Source organism: Ailuropoda melanoleuca, chromosome 7, assembly GCF_002007445.2.
Source record: "Ailuropoda melanoleuca isolate Jingjing chromosome 7, ASM200744v2, whole genome shotgun sequence".
In the NCBI taxonomy this organism is placed as follows: domain Eukaryota; kingdom Metazoa; phylum Chordata; class Mammalia; order Carnivora; family Ursidae; genus Ailuropoda; species Ailuropoda melanoleuca.
In genome coordinates this window covers 116,741,807-116,765,721 of record NC_048224.1, presented here as the reverse complement: position 1 = coordinate 116,765,721, position 23,915 = coordinate 116,741,807, and the positions used below count along the sequence as shown (strand labels likewise).

Here is a 23,915-nt window from a genome sequence, read left to right as displayed (position 1 = left end):
TCTAATTTATTTATATTTTTATGCTTTTAAATATTTTTAATATGTAAAAAAATGATTTGATGACCATTTACCAAATAACAGTGATATATATATAGATAGATAGATAGATAGATAGATAGATAGTGTAATTATTTGATTCTTATTATGCAAAATAGAAACTATGACTATATACATGTCCTACTGCTGTCCATGGTTTTGTGTTTTAATTGACTGCATTTTAAAAACAGATTTTAAAATAAGGCCATTTATCCTGCCATTGGTTTGCTCCCCTCCTCTTCCTCTCATTGGTGAGGGAGGGAGTCGGGTTCCAGGGTAGTGGCTTTTCCATCCTCTAGCATGGTCAGCACAAGACCTGACTCCATCAATAATTGACATTGACAACAGGGCAGCTAGTGCAACAAACCATTTGCCAGAACATGTGTGCTGATACTAATTGTAATAAGACTAAAATGAAAAGGGAAAAAAATCTCTTTTTTGCATAGATTGGGAGAGCAATTTCAACATGTCTTTTGATTGACATGCTTGCAGATGTTTAAGAACTGTGAAGCAAACTATAATTTATGGAAAGCAGATTTTGCATCCAGTTGATTTCCCTTTGAAACATTTCACTGAAATATGACATTTGATTTTGATTTTTCAAGACCACCTCAGAGACAAAGTGTGATGTGCCATATCCTAATGCTATTAACATACTTTGTGTGCTGGTAGTGACTATCAGCAAGTCTGCCTTCAGCAACACCAGGAATTGTAAATATGTTACTAAACAAGTGGTAAAATCTGGGAATAGACCATACATTTTCAGTGGGGGTGATATCACCCAAAGGTGGAAAAATTGATTCGGAGTGGCAGAATATTAGACATTACAATGGTTTTTGAACCTCCACAGGGCTACAGAAGATACAGGATATACAGAATAATCTCTGTTATGAAAATGTCATGGGTGCAAGATTAGGAGAAAAAGAAATCTAAAAGGCTTTTGGGTGGGAAACAATAATGGAAAAAAATAAAAGTTAAGAAACAATAGTGTAAACCCAGTCATTTAGGGTTTGAAGCTATATACTTAGTTTACCTAGAAATAATTTATCAAGCAAAAGACAAAATTCTGCTGAACTGGTAAAACTATAAATAAAATAGAAATAATACTGTGCTAAATAATCATCTTCTAGGGCGTTTCTTAAAGGTATTCTATTAACATGAGAACTGAGAACAAGTACAGCTATGAAAATTTCAAATAAGTTATTATCACTACTTATTTTTAGATACTTTTAGATTACAATAAGTAAATAAAGGATTAAAAGTATGAGCAAAATTACATGTTTTTAATATGTCATGTTTTAATTAATATATTTATTTCCAATTTCAAAAGGGGTGGAATATTTGATAATTATCAATAAGATATTTTCATTTCAAATTAGTTCTTAAATGAAAGAGACAATATTTACAATTTGTGGTAGCCATATTCTTTGAAGACAATTATTTTTATGCAGGTTGTATGCTAACAAATAAACAATTCAAAATAGTGAAATTCATAAACATTACAAATAAGCTAACTAATTAAACTAAATTCAACTAAATTCAAGCACTTTAAGGTCAATTACAGTGATATGTAAAAATCAATGTCTATGTACAAAGGCATTCTAGACAGTTACTCTAAAATAAACTTTTGCTAAATCTACCCCTTTAATTAAAAACTATTCTACCAAAAAAAATTATTCAAGAAAAAAACAAGTTACTGTATGAGTTTTAAAATGCAAATCAAGTATCTAATACAATCATTTCTGACATAGCTATTAAACTAGTAAATTTTCTTTATTTAAAGGTTTTCATTATATTTGAAATAATCAATGATATATTTTCCAGGCCAATCAATGGGTTTTTTTAGCATAATTTCAAGCAATGTCATACTGAAAAGAGGAGGATTAAGTAAAAAAAAAAGTAAGGCAGGAAGAGAATATTATAAAGACATAAACAAGAATAGAAATTGTCCATTATTCCAAAAGAATAGAGAAAGGACCCAAATTAATAAAATTATGAATGAAAAAGGAGAAGTCACAACCAACACCAAAGAAATTGGAAGGATTATTAGAAACTTTTATCAACAGCTATATGCCAATAAATTAAGCAATCTGGAAGAGATGGAGGCCTTCCTGGAAACCTATAAACTACCAAGACTGAAATAGGAAAAAATTGATTTTTTAAACAGGCCAATTAATTATGAAGAGATTGAGTCAGTGATAAACAACCTTCCAAATAACAAAACTCCAGGCCCGGACAGTTTTCCTGGGGAGTTCTACCAAACATTCAAAGAAGAAATAATACCTATTCCTAAAGCTATTTCAAAAAATAGAAACAGAAGGAAAGCTACCAAACTCATGCTATGAGGCCAATATTACCTTGATCCCCAAACCAAGCAAAGACCCCATCAAAAAGGAGAATTACAGACTGATTTCCCTAATGAATATGGACGCCAAAATCCTCAACAAGAAATTGTCTGTTATTTATACAGAATCTTATGTTCTCCAAAATAAGTTATTCCAATTTAATTGAAAAACAAATGATGATAAAGAAAATTTAGTCACTTTTCCAAAATTCATGCTAATTGGAAACAACCAAGTAGAGACACAAAACCACACTTTGGAAAACATATATACACACAGAAACGTATGCATGTATACCTATATTTGTGTATATATATGTATATGTACATTTATTTGTTTATTAACTTATATAAGTAGATACTAGATATGACATCACATCCTATGCTTCATGATAGCCTTAGAGGACAAAGGCTTTGGACAAAGCAAAATATTCCAGGAAAGGAAATACCTCACTGTGATTTAGATATGAATTTAAGCTTGAAATAATTTTGGAAATTGAGTATAAGCATTGAATGCTTAATAAGTGGCTGTAATAGAGGTGCTTGTTCAGGAAGAAACAGAAATGGAGGTAGTTAGCCTAGCTGCAAGGACACAAGTAGAATGAGAAATAACAAAATTCTCTCAAGGGAATTATGCAAGCCATGCAGCATCATATGCCAACATCAGCTTACCTTCTAGGGTTCTCCTGGAGATGTAACAATTGAATATATGCCCAAACGGCAACAAAGTTAAAACTGAACAGATCTACTAGTCATAAAGCCTTATTCTTCCATTTCACTCTGGAAGTGACACTGTGGGTTTTCAAACATGATTACAAACTATAAATTTGTGTTCTGCATGTCTGCAGGATCATATTCTGAAATGCTGAACCATCATTGTCTCAAAAATAGCCACAAATTACCTACTTTTTTGTACAATTATCTTTGATAAATGAACATTAGAAAAAAGGCTTGGTAGAATTTGGGGGGAACAACCAGCAGAAACCAGGATTTTCCTGGAAAAATAAGAAGGCATAGTTAGTCACTTTATTCCCACTTCAGATCAGTCTGATTTCCTGATTCACTCAAGCAGAAAAGCCCCTTAGAGAAAGGTAACTGAGTAGCTCCCAGAATCTCTGGAAAGATCAGAGAACCAAGTTGGGTATGTGAACGGGAAGGAAAGTGGCCCCATAATCAAAATTGGTTGAAATTGTGCCATAGCAGTTCTCTGCTGAGGATGGTGCTGCCGATGCTCTAACCAGCAGCAAAAAACTTGCAACAACTCCTTCCTCAGCCCTGGACCCTGAGAAGTCCCCGGCTACAGCTATGCTGGATATGCTCATTATTGCCTTTGCTACCGCAGCCAGAGGTAATCCTTCCATTTCTTTTCCCATGTGTCAAAAGGTCTAATTTCAAAATCCAGACACATGAGTCTGATTGGCTAGACCAAGTCATATGATCTGCCCTAGCTACCAGGAGAGCTGGAAAAATGGGTGTCTAATGTTTTTATCACTTATGATAATATATATGGTTTATCTCCATATAAGAGACTTAAAAGGTGGGAAATTGACTAGTATTAGGAATGGAGTGAGAGATTCCCCCATAAGCACAGTGTACAGCCAAGTATGATTTCCTGAGTTTGATGCCAAAGCCCCCGATATTTTCACTGCTCTGGCAACTGCTCATGTGAGACAATGCTTTTTCACAGCCTAATAGTTGCCATAAATGTAGAAACTGCCAATTCCAACTGATTAGAAAATAAGATGTTTTCTAGTTTAATAAATAATATTTAATCCTTTTTCCTTGGGAAATTCAAATGCCCTATAGGATTTCCATTTTTCATAATATTGAAATTAAAATTAGTTACTAATACATAGTGCTTGTGCAGACTGTTGACTTTTTTTATCAGCCCCTTTAATTAAACACTAGCCATCTGATTAGACACTAGCCATCTACATGATATAGTTTAATGGTCATAACAAAAAGGCATCCACCACTGTTAAATGCATCTCTCTACCTGGTCTGCAATAGCGCATGTGATTCTGCCTTTAGACATTTATTTCTCTGGATCAAGATACTGTGTACCAAGAATCAAGGGTGAAATATAAGTTGTGGCATTGTCCATCTCACAGTTTTGCATTCTGGTTTTGCATACAGTACGTATAAAATGATATATTATGCTTGTAGTGTAAACATGTTTGTGTGTGGCTAGTGTGCACCTGTGTGTGTGAAAATAAATTAGTGATTTTAACACTTTTTTTGAAAACTGATGAAACAGAGTATGTATATAATACATTTTTTAAATGGTGTATCATCTTGACATTATATAAACACTTATAAGACAGATAGTCAAATTTGTCCTGAAATAAGTCCCAAGGAAGACATAGTAATGTATATGACAAAATAATAACAAAACTAGTGGGTCAAGGAGAGAGATAAAGAAAGAAAAGATTTTGTAAAAGAAAATAGGAGGAAAAAAAGACAATTTAGCTCTTTAAGATTTGCCATAACTCTGAAAAGACTAACAGAATAGCAAATAACACTTTTGTTTTTATATATTTTTAAAATCCAATCGATAACCCGAAAAGTTAACCTCACTGGGTCTACAGACTTTCATGATTTTTTAAATCTTTTATGTTCACAACAGCTAATTTCACAATCCACTTCCTCTTGCAAAAGCAGCAATGCGTCCCTATCATTAGCATCATCACACATTTATTTGTTGTCAAGCAGGTGCATGGTACTGTGCTAACTCTTATGGGATACACAAAATGTAGGTTAGAAACTCATTTTCTAGAGAATAAAAGAATTTCATAAATATATGCATGATAATCCAGGAAAAAATATATAAAGTGCACATAATGCATGGAAAACATGAATCCTAAAAATGTACCTAAATAATTTACAGATTGTATCTCTTTCCCAGGTAACTAGTTTGTGAATTAATCCTGTCTCTGAGCTTTCTAACTCTTATGATCTGTCCCACTCAATTTATCACTAATTCGCATACTGCTTTATTTCACTGATGGAGTGTACATACCATATGTATTATGTGCCCAATACTCTGTTAGGTGACAGGATATAAAAATATAAAGGGGTTTGATCTCTGTCTTCAAGAATATTACATTTTAGTGAGGAATCAATGTTACAAACAATTTTTAAAAGAATACACAACTTACTAGTTATTTTACTCAATCCATTAAGATGAAAGGGACTCAGATATGTAGGTGGCTTGGTCTGGAAAGGACTCACAGAAGTAATTTTAAGCTAAAATATATGTTAAAACTTGAATAAGAATGAAGAAGGAAAACAATATATTCAGTAAGTAATCATAAATTGAAAATTATTTGCTCAAGTAAATGGGTCAGCATTGGCTTCACTTTAAAAGTACCGAACTGATTGGAAAATATTTTAAATAGTAATAAGTAGTGTCGGCAGGGGGTTAAGAAAATAGCAAGTCTCATCTACTGCTGGTAGAATATAAATTGGTAAGATTTTTGAGTAGGCAGCTTGTCATTTTGCATCAGAAGTCTTAATATTTTTCCTATACTTTGACCTGGCAATGCTACTTCTAGGAAATCTGTAATAAGAAGATAAAAAATAATGCTCACAGTGATTTGTGCAAAGGTTGTTCTTTGCAGGATTACTTATGAAAGCAAAAATTTTAGTAAGAACTAAATAACCAACAATGTGACATTAGTTCAAAGAATTATTCTATGTCATACAAAGGAATTCAGCCTCTAATATAATGTAGCAGTGGTTGTTTAATAACAATGCAAATGTTCACAAATAAATGTGAAGTGCAAAAAGTATATTGCAAAATATATGTGTGTATGTTTATAATAATTTCTGGAGGTTAGAATTCTGTAGATTTTATTTTATATTTTTGCTGTTGTTTTCAGTGTTTTCTAAAATCTATACAAGTAACATGTATTGCTTTATCTAAAAAAACGTAATACATTCGTTGTAGGAAGCAAAAACAGAATTATTTTTCTATGAGTAATTATCTGCAGGGTCTTGTAAGACAAATTTTAAAAAGTAGAATAAGTTCTGTTAAAAACAAAACAACAAACAAAAAAACAGACCCAAAATGGAGTTGCTTATGCTAAGCCTGGCATCACCAAACTAAAACTTACTTAGTTTTAGCTCTCCCAGAAGTGGAATCTTGAATCACCACTAGTGAGGTAATCTGCCCAAGAGACTCCTGCCATGCCCTGAAGAAAAGTGACCTTGTCACAACCAATCTGATTTTTGCTAGTATAATTTCCTTGTTCCTGCTCCCTTCTGCCTATAAAAGTCTTTCATTTTGTACAGCTACTCAGAACACTTCACTGTCTGCTGGCTAGAATGCTGCACAATTCATGAATCCTTGAGTAAAGCCAGTAAGATCTTTAAAATTTACTCAGTTGAATTTTGTTTTTTAACAATTATTAACAGATTATATTTAAGCACCAATTAATATAAGCAATTGTACAAATATGTGTTCTCATTTCGTTGTAGTATAGTACATAGTGTAGTACAGTTGAGTCTTGAACAACCTGGGTTTGAACTGCATGTCCCACCATTAGACAGATTTCTTATGTTAGATACACCATATTATTATAAACGTTTTTTCTCGTCTTTATGGTTTTCTTAATAACATTTTCTTTTCTCTATCTTACTTTACAGTAAGGTACAGTATAAAATACATATAATATACAGAATATGTGTTAATCAACTATGTTATTGGTAAGTTGTCTGGTCAATAGTAACCTATTAGTAGTTAAGTTTTGGAGGAGTCAAAAGTTATACAAGGATTTTCAACTGTGCAAAGGGTTTTTCAAGAGTCAACCGCATATACCTGGAGTGTTACCCTTTTCAGGCAGACCTTTGGTTGCTTCATTTATGTTAAATTAAAAAAAAGAAAAAATTAGAATTTTCCTATATACAAATTTATATTTTTGATCAGTGTTCTCCCCAATATGTCCCAAATAGTGATTCATACAAGTTTTATTAGACAATGAGACTTCATGAGAAAATCAGTTCCAATCAAAGATAGCCAAACATATGACCCAAAGCAGTAATAAAGTAATAGAAATGTGAAAAAATGACACTTCAGGACACAAGCAAAATTGTGAAAACTTGTGTTTTGAGGGAGAGAGAGAGAGAGAGCTCGTTTGCACAAGTGCAGGGGATAGGGAAGGGACAAAGGGGGAGGGAGAGAGAGAATCTTAAGCAGCTCCATGCCCAGCATGGAGCCCAGGGTAGGGGCTCCATATCACCACCCTGAGATCTTGATCTGAGCAGAAATCAAGAGTCAGCTGCTTAACCAACTGAGCCAGTCACGCGCCCCTGTAAAAGTATTTTTATGTGTTTTACTTAGTTTGCTATTTATTTCATTATAAATAAAAGCTACATTTTGACAAGCAACTACAAAAAAATATTTTCAAAATATATTTTATGGTTTTGCCTTTAAAAGTCATGTAATGTGATAATTATCTTGGTACTCCACTCCTAGAAAATTATTTACAGTCATACAAAAGGAAAATGTAAAAAAATAGGTGGAAACCTTACATTCTAAGCATGTTAGTTTACAGGTGTAATTGACTTATATTCTCATCTCTTACTTTACAGTTATTATCACAGAAAGAAGAATTTCAACAACCCTTTATCTTGTGAAATATAGTAAAGTATAGTAGTAGATTAAACTCAGTACTAGTAAATTCTATTCTACAGTGCTTATTACATTCATTCTTGGTTTCAAGCCCTAGTGAATATGCAAATACATTAATATAACATCCCAAGTCCAAATGTGAAAAGTCTAAGGAAGCAAGAGACACTGGGGCTTTTCTGAAATTATTTTTAAAGATTTTGGACTCAGAAAAAAGAACCTGAAGGGACCAAAAATTCACTTCAGTGAATTAATTTACTAGTAAGGAAACTGACCCATGGAAAGATTAACTAAAGTAACAGCATTCAGAGCAAATAAGGACTTAGGAGTGCGAATAAAAGTTTAGCTCATTAGTGTGTAGCTTTGTTACTTTTGGCAAAGTCAACTAGTGTTATCCAATCTTGGTAAATTACTCAATACTCCTCAGTTTCAGTTTCCACATCGATAAAATAGAATAATAGTATCAAAATCACTATACACAAGTTTTCAGTAGTTCCCTCTGGAATAAAAAACATGGATAAGAGAAGGCTAAAGATGGGCTTCCTATATATAATTCTGTGTTTCTTAAATAAAAAAGTATTTCTTTTAAAATTAAAAATCAAAACTGAATACTTTTAAAATTATTGTGCAGAATAAATTAAGAATGAAAATAAATTAATGTTGGTTATGTTTCCTACTCTTCCATCTTAAATATGTAGTGCACATATGGAAACATCTGGAAATTTGATGCCACTTGGGGGAAATAGATAATAAACTGATAATTCTATTTTTAATCTTAATGATCCCATGATATGTACATCTAACTTTTGTCACTTGAGAGATGAACCTGTTTGAGGAAGAATAAGAAAATGTGAACATTTAATGATACAATTGAAATCCTTCTGGCCACAGCCCAGAAACAAAACTACAGCCCTGAGCAAATATTATCAATTCTCATCATCATCTGGAGTATCCTTTATCTCAGGCTCCTGAGATCATCTGCTATGAGAGGCAAAGCAATTCAAGTAGTTCACTTGAGCTCAAATAGATATAGTAGAACCCTTTTAAAAAGAGTTCATGCCTAAGAAATGTTCCCCTAAGGCATTAGAAATGTTTAGATTGCATACACATTGCCATATTTTTTTATTTCCTACCAAGAAATTTACTGTTATACTTGAAGAGTTAGCCTTTGGAGTGTTGGATATACTATTCTAGACTGCTTTATTTCTCTGAAATACATTTATTATGAAAATAATTTTTTTAAGAAAAACTTTGTTGGCTCATTAATGAGGATGCATGTTCAACTGAACTACATGTGTGTCTATATTCTTTCTTGCAATTTTGTATTGAATATCTTCATATAGGTTATATTACCTTACTATTTTCTTCTGAGTTTTGGTTGCTCATCTGGCCCTACCACATGCTTTTTCTTAGAGTGCAAAGATAGTAAACTATTTGAGGAGAATAAAATTGGGGAAAAAAGATTGTAACATATCAAAATAGGAAAATCCTGATGTAAAATTTCTAATGTGATGGGTGCTTTGAGAGGCAAGAAGCAATCAGGGGACAGAGATAAAAAGTTTAATGGGTGGGGGAAGGATGAAATCTGAATATCAATTGCTTGTTACCTCAATTCTGTTCATTTAAAATCAACTGAAATATGTTCTTTGAATAAATACTTTATTCAGCAAGTTAAATAAATAAGTAACCAATTACGTTTAATAGTATGATTTTAGATGATTGCCATCAATATTTTTCTTTCTAAACAGGGAGCATTTTTCTGTCTCTCCTTCAGAGCTTTGCCTACCCCTATCAATCACAGACACTGCATGAGGCTGCCTTCTTTCACAGGGTGGTTTCTGGGGCCAAGAAGTTTCAGACCTGAGTCCTATTACAAAGATGCAGAAATATCCTTCCATTCAGTTTAACTCCTCCTGCACATCTGCACTTCTCAACTGCAGAGCAGTTTTTCTGTGAAATGGTTTCAGATTAAGCTCTTTCTCTTTCTACATGTGGTCATGGGTTAAATGAAATAAGAACCAAATTGTTTTAGAAGTGTAACAGGTTGTCTGAAAAAGGCCTCTCTCTCTCTCTCTCTCTCAACCAAACTGAACCTTCATCCATGCCCTCCCACTGAATTTCACCAGAACACAACACATTTGATTATATGAAAATATTACATACAGATATGAAAACTGCCTCCCCCAAGAATTAGCTTCTGAACCCAGGGAAAAAAAATTCTATACTTCCCTGAATTTCCTCATCCCTAGTCCTTCCTGGAATTCTTTAACTCTCTAGCCTTTTCAAAATGCACTCATCTTTGAATTTTGAATCTTTTACTCAGATTATTAGCGGGCATATTAACAGCTGTCCAAATGTGTCCAACTAATTAAAAGAGAAACTAATGTAAACATATTTCTGCTTCTACTGAAAAAAGGAAATAATAATAATAATATCCTATAAATTTAAACCCTAAAATCATGCACACAATTTTTAGAATATATTGATGGAAAAGGTGTCAACTCTGTTAAGAAAAGTCAGCAGAACAGCTGACTTTTCCAACAAACAGCATTCTCACATTCTCTCCCTTCTCAGATGTTTTTAGAACTTGGTTTTTATAAGCTCCATCTAAGTTTGAGGAACCAGATGATTTCTTCTCTGGGAAAAGTCCTAGCTGGGTGTTCCACCAGCGCCAGTGACCCAGAGAAGAGAAACTGCGCACTACCTGCAGATAACATTCACACAGGACCTTAGAAAACAGCGGTTTCTCTCTCTCTCCCACTCTCTCTCTCTCTCCCTCTTTTTCCCTCCCTCTCTCTCTCTCTCAAAATGCAACTGGTTATTTACTTGTAAGTGTTTTAAATTCGCCCATATGGATTCAGAAACTTTGTGAGTGTGTATGAGTGTGTGTGTATGTGTGTGTGGGTGCGTGTGCCAGTCTGCTAGTGGGTATTTAAGAGCACTCACGAATCATACTGGGATTTTTTTCCTGCTCCCTCCCTCCTTTTCCGGTTTTCAGTGAAAGCTTTCTCAGGTCTGGAATCAAAGACGCAAGCGTGCATTGTATTTGCACCCTGCAGACTTAAATAACATTCAAGAAATATCATCAGAGAAACCTAACTCTCAACGACCAAATTGACTAAAATTCTATACCAAGTTTAAAAAAGAAAAAGTATGTGCCTAAATTATATACCATGCAACAAAAAATTCATACCCAGTTATATATTTAATATATATGATATATAATATCATATGTAATAATATATATGATATGACTGTATGTTCCAAATAGCCACTTTCAACATGCCAAAAAAAATTTCAAAGACATCAAATAGCATAAAACGCTGTACTGCAGAGACGGAAGAAATGCATTTAAAGCACCCATGAAAATGGCGTGCAGTATAATTACCTCAAATTGCTGTTCGCTTGACACCCTGACACTAATTTTATTCAAGCCATTGGGAAATAAATGTTTTAAAAGCACTCCTTTCCAAACGCTGGAGGTAGTGGGGGCTGTGAGGTCGTTAAGGAAAGGAAAGGGTAAAGTTTTCGGCACGCAAAAAGAATGAAATAATCCATTTAAAATAAGCGTCTATGTGGATCGACAGCATTTAATGCCCACATTTTTAACGCTTGCCCTGTACGTGGATTGATTTTTTTTTTTCCTTCAGCATTCCCTCACCAGATGGATTTTTGCTACTGCAGATCAGCAGAGGGTGTCAGATCTTTCAGAGTGCACCAGGCTGGAACAAGCAGAGCTTCTTAGCAACTCTCTTCTACCCCCCCCTCCCCATTCTCGCGCTCTCTCCCTCCCTCAGACAACTCGCCCCCCGCCCTCCGCCCCCTCCACGTAATTCCGAAAGAGCAGAATAAAGAGGAGAAAAAGAAAAGAAGAGCTAGTAACCGAGAGCCGGAGCCCAGAAAAAAAGCTGAAGAGGACCGAAGGGAAGGAAAGGAAAAGGATGGACAGCTACAAAACGCAGCGATTGCGGAAAATTTCCAGCGCCATTGGCTCGGCAGCGTGAGTTCTTCGGTCGGGCGTGATTTCAGCACCGGGGGGACTGGACAGCACCTCGGGGGGACTTCTGGGCAACCTGCAGCCACAGCAAGAACTCCATCAGCCGCCTCAGCTACCGAAGCCGCCGAAAACCCTGCTTTGTATCAGAGAGGCAAGGTCAGTCCGACGCACAGCTATGCACAGGCAGTGCGCCTGTACTACGCTGCAAACCCTCTGCTTGTTTCTCTAACATGCACTTGCTTCTAATTACTAGCATTGTTCCTTTCCTGATTAGTGAGGACCAGTAGACCAGGTTCTGTAAGGGTGTAGTTTTCATTTATATGTATATATTTAACTTCTTTGGTAATTTTTAAAGGGTTGAGGGGGAGTGGGGTTATTTTTTTCTACTTTTTTTTTCTTTCTCTTTCTTCTTTTCTTCCTCTTTTTTTCCTTTTTTTTTTTTTTTTTTTTTTTTTTTTTTTTTTTTTTTTTTTTTTTGCTTGCCTTGCACTACGTGCCTGAATAGTCTGTGGATATAATTATTGACTGGCGCCTGGGTTGTTGCAGTGCGGGGGGGTTAGGGAGGAAGGAATCCACCCCCACCCCCCCAAACCCTTTCCTTCTCCTTCCCTGGGTTCGGACATTGGAGCACTAAATGAACTTGAATTGTGTCTGTGGCGAGCAGGATGGTCGCTGTTACTTTGTGATGAGATCGGGGATGAATTGCTCGCTTTAAAAATGCTGCTTTGGATTCTGTTGCTGGAGACGTCTCTTTGTTTTGCCGCTGGAAACGTTACAGGGGACGTTTGTAAAGAGAAGATCTGTTCCTGCAATGAGATAGAAGGGGACCTACACGTAGACTGTGAAAAAAAGGGCTTTACAAGTCTGCAGCGTTTCACAGCCCCGACTTCCCAGTTTTACCATCTATTTCTGCATGGTAATTCCCTCACTCGACTTTTCCCTAATGAGTTTGCTAACTTTTATAATGCGGTTAGTTTGCACATGGAAAACAATGGCTTGCATGAAATCGTTCCTGGGGCTTTTCTGGGGCTGCAGCTGGTGAAAAGGCTGCACATCAACAACAACAAGATCAAGTCTTTTCGAAAGCAGACTTTTCTGGGGCTGGACGATCTGGAATACCTCCAGGCTGATTTTAATTTATTACGGGATATAGACCCCGGGGCCTTCCAGGACTTGAACAAGCTGGAGGTACTCATTTTAAATGACAATCTCATCAGCACCCTACCTGCCAATGTGTTCCAGTATGTGCCCATCACCCACCTCGACCTCCGGGGAAACAGGCTGAAAACACTGCCCTATGAGGAAGTCTTGGAGCAAATCCCTGGCATTGCCGAGATTCTGCTAGAGGATAACCCGTGGGACTGCACCTGTGATCTCCTCTCCCTGAAAGAATGGCTGGAAAATATTCCCAAAAATGCTCTGATCGGCAGAGTTGTCTGTGAAGCCCCCACCAGACTGCAGGGGAAAGACCTCAATGAAACCACAGAACAGGACTTGTGTCCTTTGAAAAACCGAGTGGATTCCAGTCTCCCGGCACCCCCTGCCCAGGAAGAGACCTTCGCTCCTGGCCCCCTGCCAACTCCTTTCAAGACAAATGGGCAAGAGGATCATGCCACCCCAGGGTCTGCTCCAAATGGAGGTACAAAGATCCCAGGCAACTGGCAGATCAAAATAAGACCCACTGCTGCGATAGCGACCGGCAGCGCCAGAAACAAACCCCCAGCCAACGGCTTGCCCTGCCCTGGGGGCTGCAGCTGCGACCACATCCCAGGGTCGGGTTTAAAGATGAACTGCAACAACCGGAACGTGAGCAGTTTGGCTGATTTGAAGCCCAAACTCTCCAACGTGCAGGAGCTTTTCCTTCGAGATAATAAGATACATAGCATCCGAAAATCGCACTTTGTGGATTACAAGAATCTCATTCTGTTAGATCTGGGCAACAATAACATTGCTACCGTAGAGAACAACACTTTTAAGAACCTTTTGGACCTCAGGTGGCTGTATATGGATAGCAACTACCTGGACACGCTGTCCCGGGAGAAATTCGCCGGGCTGCAAAACCTCGAGTACCTGAACGTGGAGTACAATGCAATCCAGCTCATCCTTCCTGGCACTTTCAATGCCATGCCCAAACTGAGGATCCTCATTCTCAACAACAACTTGCTGAGGTCCCTACCCGTGGACGTGTTCGCTGGGGTCTCGCTCTCTAAGCTCAGCCTGCACAACAATTACTTCATGTACCTTCCGGTGGCAGGGGTGCTGGACCAGCTAACCTCCATCATCCAGATAGACCTGCACGGAAACCCGTGGGAGTGCTCTTGCACCATTGTGCCTTTTAAGCAATGGGCAGAACGCCTGGGTTCCGAAGTGCTGATGAGCGACCTCAAGTGTGAGACGCCAGTGAACTTCTTTAGGAAGGATTTCATGCTCCTCTCCAATGACGAGATCTGCCCCCAGCTGTACGCGAGGATCTCGCCCACGTTAACTTCGCACAGTAAAAACAGCACTGGGTTGGCGGAGACCGGGACGCACTCCAACTCCTATCTAGACACCAGCAGGGTGTCCATCTCCGTGTTGGTCCCGGGACTGCTGCTGGTGTTTGTCACCTCCGCCTTCACTGTAGTGGGCATGCTCGTGTTTATCCTGAGGAATAGAAAACGATCTAAGAGAAGGGACGCCAACTCCTCGGCGTCCGAAATTAATTCCCTACAGACAGTCTGTGACTCTTCCTACTGGCACAATGGGCCTTACAACGCAGATGGGGCCCACAGAGTATATGACTGTGGCTCTCACTCGCTCTCAGACTAAGATCCCAACTGGGGTAGAGCGGGGGAGCGGAAAGGCGATGCCCCCCACCAACACCCTGTCCCCACCCCGCTGTCATCCCAGGGGTCAGAGGAGCCCAGACCCAAGTCCTGCACGCCTCAAGGCTTTATGGACATAAGTAAATAAATAACTATGAACTCGCTCCAGTGAGAGGATTTGACCCCTTAGCTCCCTCCCGGAAACAAAGAGCAGACTGTGGCGAGCTCGAAGACCGCTGCCAAATCGCTCTTTGCTGCGAGCTCCTTTTGATAAAACCCAGCAGGGGCCCTGCTCAAAGAAGTAGCCCTCTGCGGTGGAGCTGATGGGGATGGCTGCCGCGGTCCCATACATATATACATATACCCACATCTATATAGAGAGATAGATTATCTATTTTTCCCCTGTGGATTAGCCCCGTGAGGAGGGGGGCGTGATGGCTCCCTGTTGGCTATGCAGGGACGGGCAGTTGCACGAAGGCATGAATGTATTGTAAATAAATAACTTTGACTTCTGACAAAAACAAAAAGTGCTGCATGGCTCGCATGGAAACCACGCGCTCCAGGGACGCTGCCCTCCTTGGCGACTGGAGACGGCGTCACGTTCACAGCACCCACCCTCTTACCTGATAAGTCCCATCGTATCAAACTTTCTATAAACAAAACAGTATAATCAGAAAGTGCCATTTCGCCATTATTTGTGATCGGTAGGCAGTTCAGAGCGTACGTACGTTTACTGTGAAAAAAATGTAAAGGTTTTATTTAAGACATTTGCATGGCTAATCATCAGTCCATTTTATGAGTTAAAATGTATTTTGCTGAGCGAAGTTTTTATGGGTTGTTTTGGGTTCTTTCTTTTATTTTGGTGGTGATGTTTTATTTTTTTTTTTTTGAGGGGGAATATTTTTCTATACATATCCAATAATGCCTTCCATCTGAATGTAAAATAAGTACCCATGATTTCTATTATAGTATCAGTGTAATTATTAAAAAAAAATTTGAGGCAGTTAAGCATGACCAATTAATGTCATTCTAGTGCTTAGGCTGCGATCTTATGGTAGCAATTCTGTGCTGGTGTAAATCTTACTTATACAGTAGGAAAAAAAGAACCGAGGAAGCACGTGAAACTTACTAATTCTATTCGAGGATTTTATAATGGCATATTTTTTCAGTATTAAAGTGAAAATGTTTTCAACTCTGGGTCGTTACATTTTTCCAGCTTCACGCAACTGGTAAATTGGATTTGCGGTGGAAGGGACGGGGGTTGGGGTGGCTGGGGGTGGATCCCTTCTACCCTTCTAAAGCTATATCAAGGCTCTCTCTCTAATCTTTTTACTTAGCCTTTTATCCTTTACGTAGCTGCCCTCCTCCATCCCTACCCGGGCTTTTCCAGCTTTCCCCTGTCGGTAAAGTAAGGTCTTCCCCAACACACCCTCCCCCACCCCCCTTTTTCCCCCCTCTCCTGATGCAGCAGTGAATCCCTTTATTAATACTGGAAATCCCTCGCTGCTGCTTCTGCCTGCTGCTGCACACACTGCAGATATATTAAGGATGTTAGTAGAGATTTGATTTAATTGACTCTGCCAAGATCGGTCTCATTAAACAGAGTGGAGATTTCATTGGTCAGCACTCTTCGATGAAAGACAGCCCTAATGACTGGCATTTGAGATGCTGCTGGCGTTTTGAATTCAACATCTGCTGAAAACGGTAAAACTAATTAGTGCCCACCCACCCTCCCCGCCCCAACAACTGCATACTGAAATTTGTTAAAGCATTCATCTTTATGGAAATCAATCATTATCCTAAAGAAGTGTTTCTTTCCCATCATTCGGATTTCTGGTTGTGGCCTAGTAATTAACAAGAAAAGCATTGAACTGTTTGAATTTTATGAGCCAATGTAACCTGGCCTCAATCATATCCTCTGGGATTTCTAAGCAGTCTATTTTATCAGCAGTTAAAGAACAAAAAGCAAACAAAACTACACATATTGATGGGGGTCCTCATTCCACCACATATCCACCCTGGAGAAGTATGTTAAAAGACTGCAGATCTCAGATTTAAAATATATATATATATATATATAATATATACATATAATATATATAGTTGTAAATCAGCTAATAAAATCCCCCAGAGCAGTAGTAGTAAGATTTGCCTTCTGGAATTCATATTTTAAACAGAAATAATTTCCCAGAACAGTGATGTTCTGGAGTATGTATTATTTATTTTAACGGTTTTTAAATAAAATCTTTATTATAAACTATGACTATACTTAAGGCCATTCATCATTTTCTCTCTTGATTCTTTTGTTTGTGGAGTGCACTTCATAGTGATAAAATTGGAATTTACTATCCTCTGACAAATATTATGGGTTGTTTATTTTTCTAAAGAAGGCCTTAATTTTTTTTTTTTGAAAGTACAACTGGGTTCCCTGTAAACAATCAACAGATTTACTTGTAATGGAAAAGTTGGAGGAGGGGAAGAGTCATATTCAACAATATTATAACCTTAAGAAGGAAAAGAAAAGATGGTTGATATTCTACATCTCTGGTGAGAAGTGATACTTTTAAGATATCTAGTGAGGCATAATAGTAATTTTTAAAACTAAGACATGAGTAAGTAAGGAAACTAGAATTTCTAGAAGACGTTCATTGGGGCAAAAAGTTTTCTTCATACTAATTAAAAATAAATTATGATATAGAGGACAAAGTTTAAAGAGTAAACTTGTTTTTCAAATAGTAGCTTTAACAACTTTTAGTGGTTATCATGTGCCAGGTGTGGGCTAAATGGTTTATATAATTATTTAATTTAACCCTTACAAATGCAGAATAATTTAATACAATATTGCTCTTTCCATTATATGGATGAGAAAATTGAGGCTTAAGGAGAGTAAGCAATAACTCATATCATAACTGGTAGATACTGGAGCAATATTTTAAACCCAATTTCCTCATACTACAAAACCTTATTGTTTGAATGGCATGGTCATATGTATTAGCAGGATAAACTCTTAAAGAAGAGCACCCTTAAAAAATACATATAGCTGTAAAAATACTTTATAACAAATCAAAAACCCAAGTTATATCTTCTTAATTGAGTATGTATTGGTAGCCCATTACATTTCCAATATGTCTTCAGCAAAAGAAAATTGCCCTGCATTTAAAGGGGATAACTTTAATGTGTTCTCCAAAAATGTATAAAAAGGCAACATATAAGAAAAGAAGATGAATTGCTGTATACATTTATGAATTATAGATATTCAAATCATTAAATTATCTATTGATTCTAAAAATATTAGAATTATCAAATATTTTAAGAAACACTAATATAAGTTTAAAAATCCATGTAGAAAACATAAACGATGATTTACTGTAAAAGAACATTCGTTATTTAGAGAATTTTTTTTATTTTGATAAAGAATCTGTCACAATTATATAGATATAAACTAATATATAACCATATACATTAGTTTGCTTTAAAGTGATATATATTATGCATTAGTTTAGTTTACAGGATACATTATACATATATAGTCTTAGCACATAACTTTCATGTAGAAGTGCCTAGCCAATTTTTGTTGTCTTTGTGTGAAATTTTCATATACCTGTAGCTGCCACGTGCACTAGTTGAGATATCTTGTTTCTAGTTAAATCATATTTAATTCATCAAAGTAAAAGAGATTCTAGTTGTACCAGATGGAAAAGCAGGAAAAAAGGAAATATCTTGTTTAATTCCATTGCTTTGAAGAATGTAGTAGCTTCTGTGGTTGCTGCTGTAACTAAGAATATCCTAGAATTTAAGTTGTTGCCATAGAAATTTATTGTTTAACCATTTTTACATGTTTACCCAGGGGGAAGCTGGAATGGCTGATCTAACATTAACATAACAGGATTCTTTTTCTTAACAATATTTATATCAGATGTAATTAAAATTGTCAGGCACTTTAATAAGTGTTAAAAATTATATTGGTGATTCCAAGGACAGTTTGTTAATTCAGCTTTTTCCAGATTGCTAACAAATGTTATTTGGTATGTACAAAGAGGTGGATAAATTTGCAAGGGTAGATACCGGAAGGGTGTGTTTTTAATGTGTTGATAGAATATTAAGTAGACTGGTTTCTAATCCAGCTCTTTTGCTAGCTAATTTATAAATATTATTTTTAATCAGCAAGCTTATTTGAAGAAAAATGAAAATATAAAATGTGCTAAAGAATTAATCTTAGCACAAATTATTCAGGGGCAACAGATTATTTAATTTTTAAAAGATGAACTAACTCTCTATGGTATCAGTAGATATAATAAACGCATACTCAAGATTTTTAATTTATCTGATTTGTTTCAATGTGGTGCTGAACCATAAAAAAAAGAAGGCTAAAATTAAATTTTTCGTATAATGCTCTGGCATTTTCTTTTATCAATTTCTTTTATTTGTTTCTTTTATCACCGAAAATATTATTATTATAAAAAGTAATACACAGGATATGCAAGACTTTCTTCTTGGTATCAAAACTTAAAGATAGGTCAATAAATGGTTCCATGAAAACACGTGTTACAAATAGCAAGACTTTCTTCTTGGTATCAAAACTTAAAGATAGGTCAATAAATGGTTCCATGAAAACACGTGTTACAAATAGCAGTCCTGAAACCTGAACCAGTATTGACTCTACTGTGACCCATCAAAATTTGATGAGGTTTCCAAAAAAAAAGAAATTGAATAATTAAGATAATTATAGATTAAGTATTTAGGAACTACAATTGTATAATAAAATGAACCAATGAAAAAAATTATCTTAAATTATTGAAGTTCAATATAACCCTTTGGCCTTAATTGACTGGCAATTTCAGTATAGTGGCTTAGACCTCAATCATCTAATTAGATACTCTCTTCCTTCCAATTATTTGTTAAATTTATGCTATATTACGTACTTAAAATATAATTTTATTTCCAACTTGAACTTTGCACAAAGTTTACAAGAGGAAAATTACCTAATAGTTTAAAGAATTTTGAGTGAGTTACAACCTAAATATTCAATTGACAACATTAATTGGGCATTTGCTATGTGAAAATACTGTAGAAGCTCTTTTAGAAAAAGAGAATAAGGCATTTCTAACCTCAAGGAGTTTACAACCCAAAACTGAGATATATGCGTCCTTGTAATTTTAGAATAGTACATCATTTGCAATAATTAAAGAAGACCACTAGAAAATTTTTTGTTTCTTTCTTTGGAGTAGTTTAGGTTTTTAGTCATTTGGAAAAGTCCAATAGTCACATCAGTTTTATTAGTTGTTATATGAATAATTTAAAATCTTAAAATAATATTTTTAAATGAAAGAGGAACTTTAATTACTTTGCTAGATTTATGTCTTTTTCTGTAAAATGGGAATAATGTCTGCAATTTTGTAACTTCAGTTAAGTTTTTTAACTAATCATTCCAAAAAGAGACAAGCCATTTTTTACCTTAAGTGAATGGTAATTTTTCAATTTTAATTATTTGAGAAATCAAATAAGTTTAGAAAATTGAATGAAATATTTTATGATATCATAAGAATTTCAGAATAGTTGTCTTTGGTTACTTAGCTTTGATTTGTGTGTATATGCATAAAACACATTACAGCAGCTTTAATATAATATTAAATATACTTTTATAGTTTTACCATAAAGCTAATAATCCCATAGCCATTTATTTAGTGAAAACTGATTTTCAGTTACTTAGTCGTATGGTCCAAGTTTTTAACATGCAGAAAGCAGTAAGCAAAATCATACATTTATTCACTTCTGTGCCTTATTCCCTTTGCCTCTAATTCCATTTCCTTTCTTGGCAGAAGAATACAGGAAGGAAACATGTTCAGCTGCAGCATATCGATAGAAAAAGTCAATATATACTGAAAAATGAGAAGTGCCTCAAATATAGATGATAAATGGCTAATCCATACTGCTATCAGAGAAGCAGTCTCTGCTCCCAGGAAGGGCAGATGAGTGTAAAGGCCCACTGTTGCCATAAACAGTAATGGCTTTTACCAGATTCTGTGATATTTATTGTGTACTTTCTTTTTTTTAAATCGAGATCTTTTTAACATTTCCCAACTGCACATGATATGAGAAAGTAATGCTTATTACTATGATAGCAATATGATTTGAATAAATTATATATACATACAAAGAACTTCTTACCACTGTAAAATATTCTTACCACCAAAAATTATTTGTCCATGAAATAATAGGATTACAAAATAGTGAGTGAATTTGAAAATGTCATTGCCTATACACTATGGTTGAATCCATCTGTTTTAGGCTACACATTTTCATTTATTAAAATAATTATTTGTGATCAATTATAATTAATCCTATATGACTAAATTATTATATCTAAAATATATGTTGTATAATATATGAAATGGTATCATATAATAATTATCTGCTAGTTTCTGTTCAGTTACATAATTTCTATAGCTAATCTGATTCAGTTGTGAGTCCAGTTAACTTTATTTAATCAGATATATTTAGCACCAGTTTGTGTTTTTGTAGCTTATGCAGAAAATGGTTAAGTATGGGTTTGTCATCATGGAGTTGTAAATTAGTGTTAGTGAACTTTTCAAGGATCCTAAATAATGAATCTAAATTGGTTTAATTCATTATCAGATGAATGTAAAGGAAATGAAATTACTACAGCAAAGAGTTTAATGCTGTTAATCCCTCTGTTTCCTGAATGACTAAATACATGGTGTCTGGTGTCTCAATACATGCTTAAATGAAAATTAACATTATTATTATTATTATTATTGGAGTCCAGAAATATTGTATTTTATTATTTTTCAGCAAAACTTTGATTTTATGACATTTATATTTTTCACTAGAATGGTCATTTCTCTAACAATCAAATTTCATGTTACAGATGGTATTTGGTATAATTAGACATTAAGACATAACAAGCAGAGTATTCCAGGAGGATATTACATCTTATGGTGTAATATTATGAGGAATAAGACTTGAAGCTAAGAAACTAACAGCTGGAAGAAGCAATAATCCCCAAGAAATGAATTACATGGAATGTCATGTTACTATTATAACTTAAAATTTGTAGTGTGACATCACTTTTGGCCAGCCCAAAATTATTTATGCCACAAGCTTTTTATTAATATAGAACATTTTTCAGCCTTTTTACATGAATAGCTAATATGATACCTATTAAATTTCTATCCTTGAAAGCCCAATTTACACTCTTGATGAGTAATCAAATACATAAATTGGAAACAGAGTTACTTTCTTTTATAAATTCAGTTTTTTTTATTTCATAATATCTTATACTAGAGTGACATATATAAAGAAGAGAAATTTCAGTCCTTATTTATGTTTGCTTTTAAACCATGATTGAGAAATGTTTTGACTATCACCTTTATAATATTGTATTCTTCAAGACTAGCACAATTGTTTAAGGAGGCAACATAGCATTGGTGACAGGGAGATGCATCTTAATCATGCCAAATTTAGAAAACGAAAAGCAAAAGAAGAGAGAATAAACGACTATGGATGATGCAAATTTTACTTTGTTTGATTCAACATACATTTTTTGATTATCAACTATGTGACAGGCACTTAGGCAGAGGCTCTAAAGCTAAATGGAATAGACTAGATTTCTGCTTATCTGAATTTATATTCTATAGGGGATTACAGAAAACTAAACAAAAATAATAGTTAAGATAAACTTGAATAATGAAGAACCGTGAATGAAATGAAATGGGGAAGGGGCTGATAATCTCTTCTTTGGAATGATCATGAAAGTCCTATCTGAGAAAATGCATGAACTGAATGAAAATGGTAATAGACAGTCATTTGAAGATTTGGAGCAAGAGAGATCCTGGCAAATAAAACATCAACTATAAAACATCCTGATTTAAAAATGTGCATGGAATCTTTGAGGACTAGAAAGAAGGCTAGAGTGGCTGGTATCTGACCATAGGCTGAGTTGAAGTTGGAGAGACAGCAAGAAGCTGGATAATGCCTTCTAAGCCATAGCAAAGAATTTAGAGTTTAAGTATAACAGAGAGTTTTAAGCAGTTAAGTGTTAGGGTCCAAGCAGTATATTTAAATATCCATTTTGACTTGTTCAATGAGAATGAATTATATGAAGGCAAGGAGTGTCTGTTGCAGTTTGGGGGAAGCATGATGGTATCTTGTACAATAGAAGCAGTAATGGAGATGGACAGAAGTGTGGAGAGCTGGTGGGCATATTTTTGGTGTCAACAACTCTATATTGCAGCAGATATGAGTGAAAGATAGAAAAAATAGTTGTATGTGAGTGTGTGTTTTCTCAAACGATTTGTTGGTGGTGTCTTTTATCGAGATGGGAAATCTGGGGGAAGCAGGTGGTAGTTTTGGAAGCTGGATTTTGAACATGGTAACTTTGAGATGCCTATTTACATATTCTAGGTAGGCTGTTGGATATGGGCTTATGAAGTTCAGGAGTGGTTTAGGGAGGAAAATAAAGACTTGTAATTTATCATTAGCCTTTTATTGATGACTCCATTTGATAGAACTTAAAATAAGCGTATGGCTGCATTTAACTGGTATACTCCATCTTCAGGGCAGATTTACTCAAAATTGAATACAAAGTTGATTTTAGAGACAAATGATGTGGGAAAGTTATGAAACAAGTGTAATATCTTTAATATCTATACATTTTCCCTCAAACAAGAATACTATATATAAAACCTAGCAAACTATTCATTTATGAAAATCAATTGAAAACAAAAAATAGTATGGGAAATGATAAAAACAGCTTGTGACATAATCATACAATGTAAACTTTAAATTGAGATGCTTAAGCTCTTTGCTTTAATAAGCTTATATCTGAATGAGAAAGAAGTAATTCATCTTACCCATTGCAAGTGACAAAAGACTTTTTCTTTTCATGCAAGAGAAAAGATTTCTGACAAAGGAAGATGAACTTCAGTAATCAATAATAAGATAAGAACGAAGATCAGCCCGTTCTTAGTTGGTAGTCATAGGTTGGACTCCATTATGGAAGCTTTCATTTTACTCTTGCCTGTGAACAACTCCGTGGTCTGATTATTTTTTTAAAACCCTATAACACATTTGGCATTTAGTCCAACC

At 35.4% G+C, this 23,915-nt stretch overlaps 1 protein-coding gene and 1 pseudogene across 1 annotated transcript; both read left to right on the top strand.

Moving 5' to 3' along the window:
- Positions 1-12,249, top strand: part of LOC109489017 — a 101,393-nt pseudogene extending 89,144 nt beyond the window's left edge.
- On the top strand, positions 11,714-16,512 carry SLITRK1 (SLIT and NTRK like family member 1). Its single transcript, XM_002915363.4, has 2 exons — positions 11,714-12,159; positions 12,668-16,512. Exon 2 carries the CDS (start codon positions 12,721-12,723, stop codon positions 14,809-14,811), a length of 2,091 nt encoding a protein of 696 aa, XP_002915409.2. The 5' UTR covers positions 11,714-12,159; positions 12,668-12,720; the 3' UTR covers positions 14,812-16,512.
- The last annotated feature ends 7,403 nt before the right edge of the window (positions 16,513-23,915 follow it).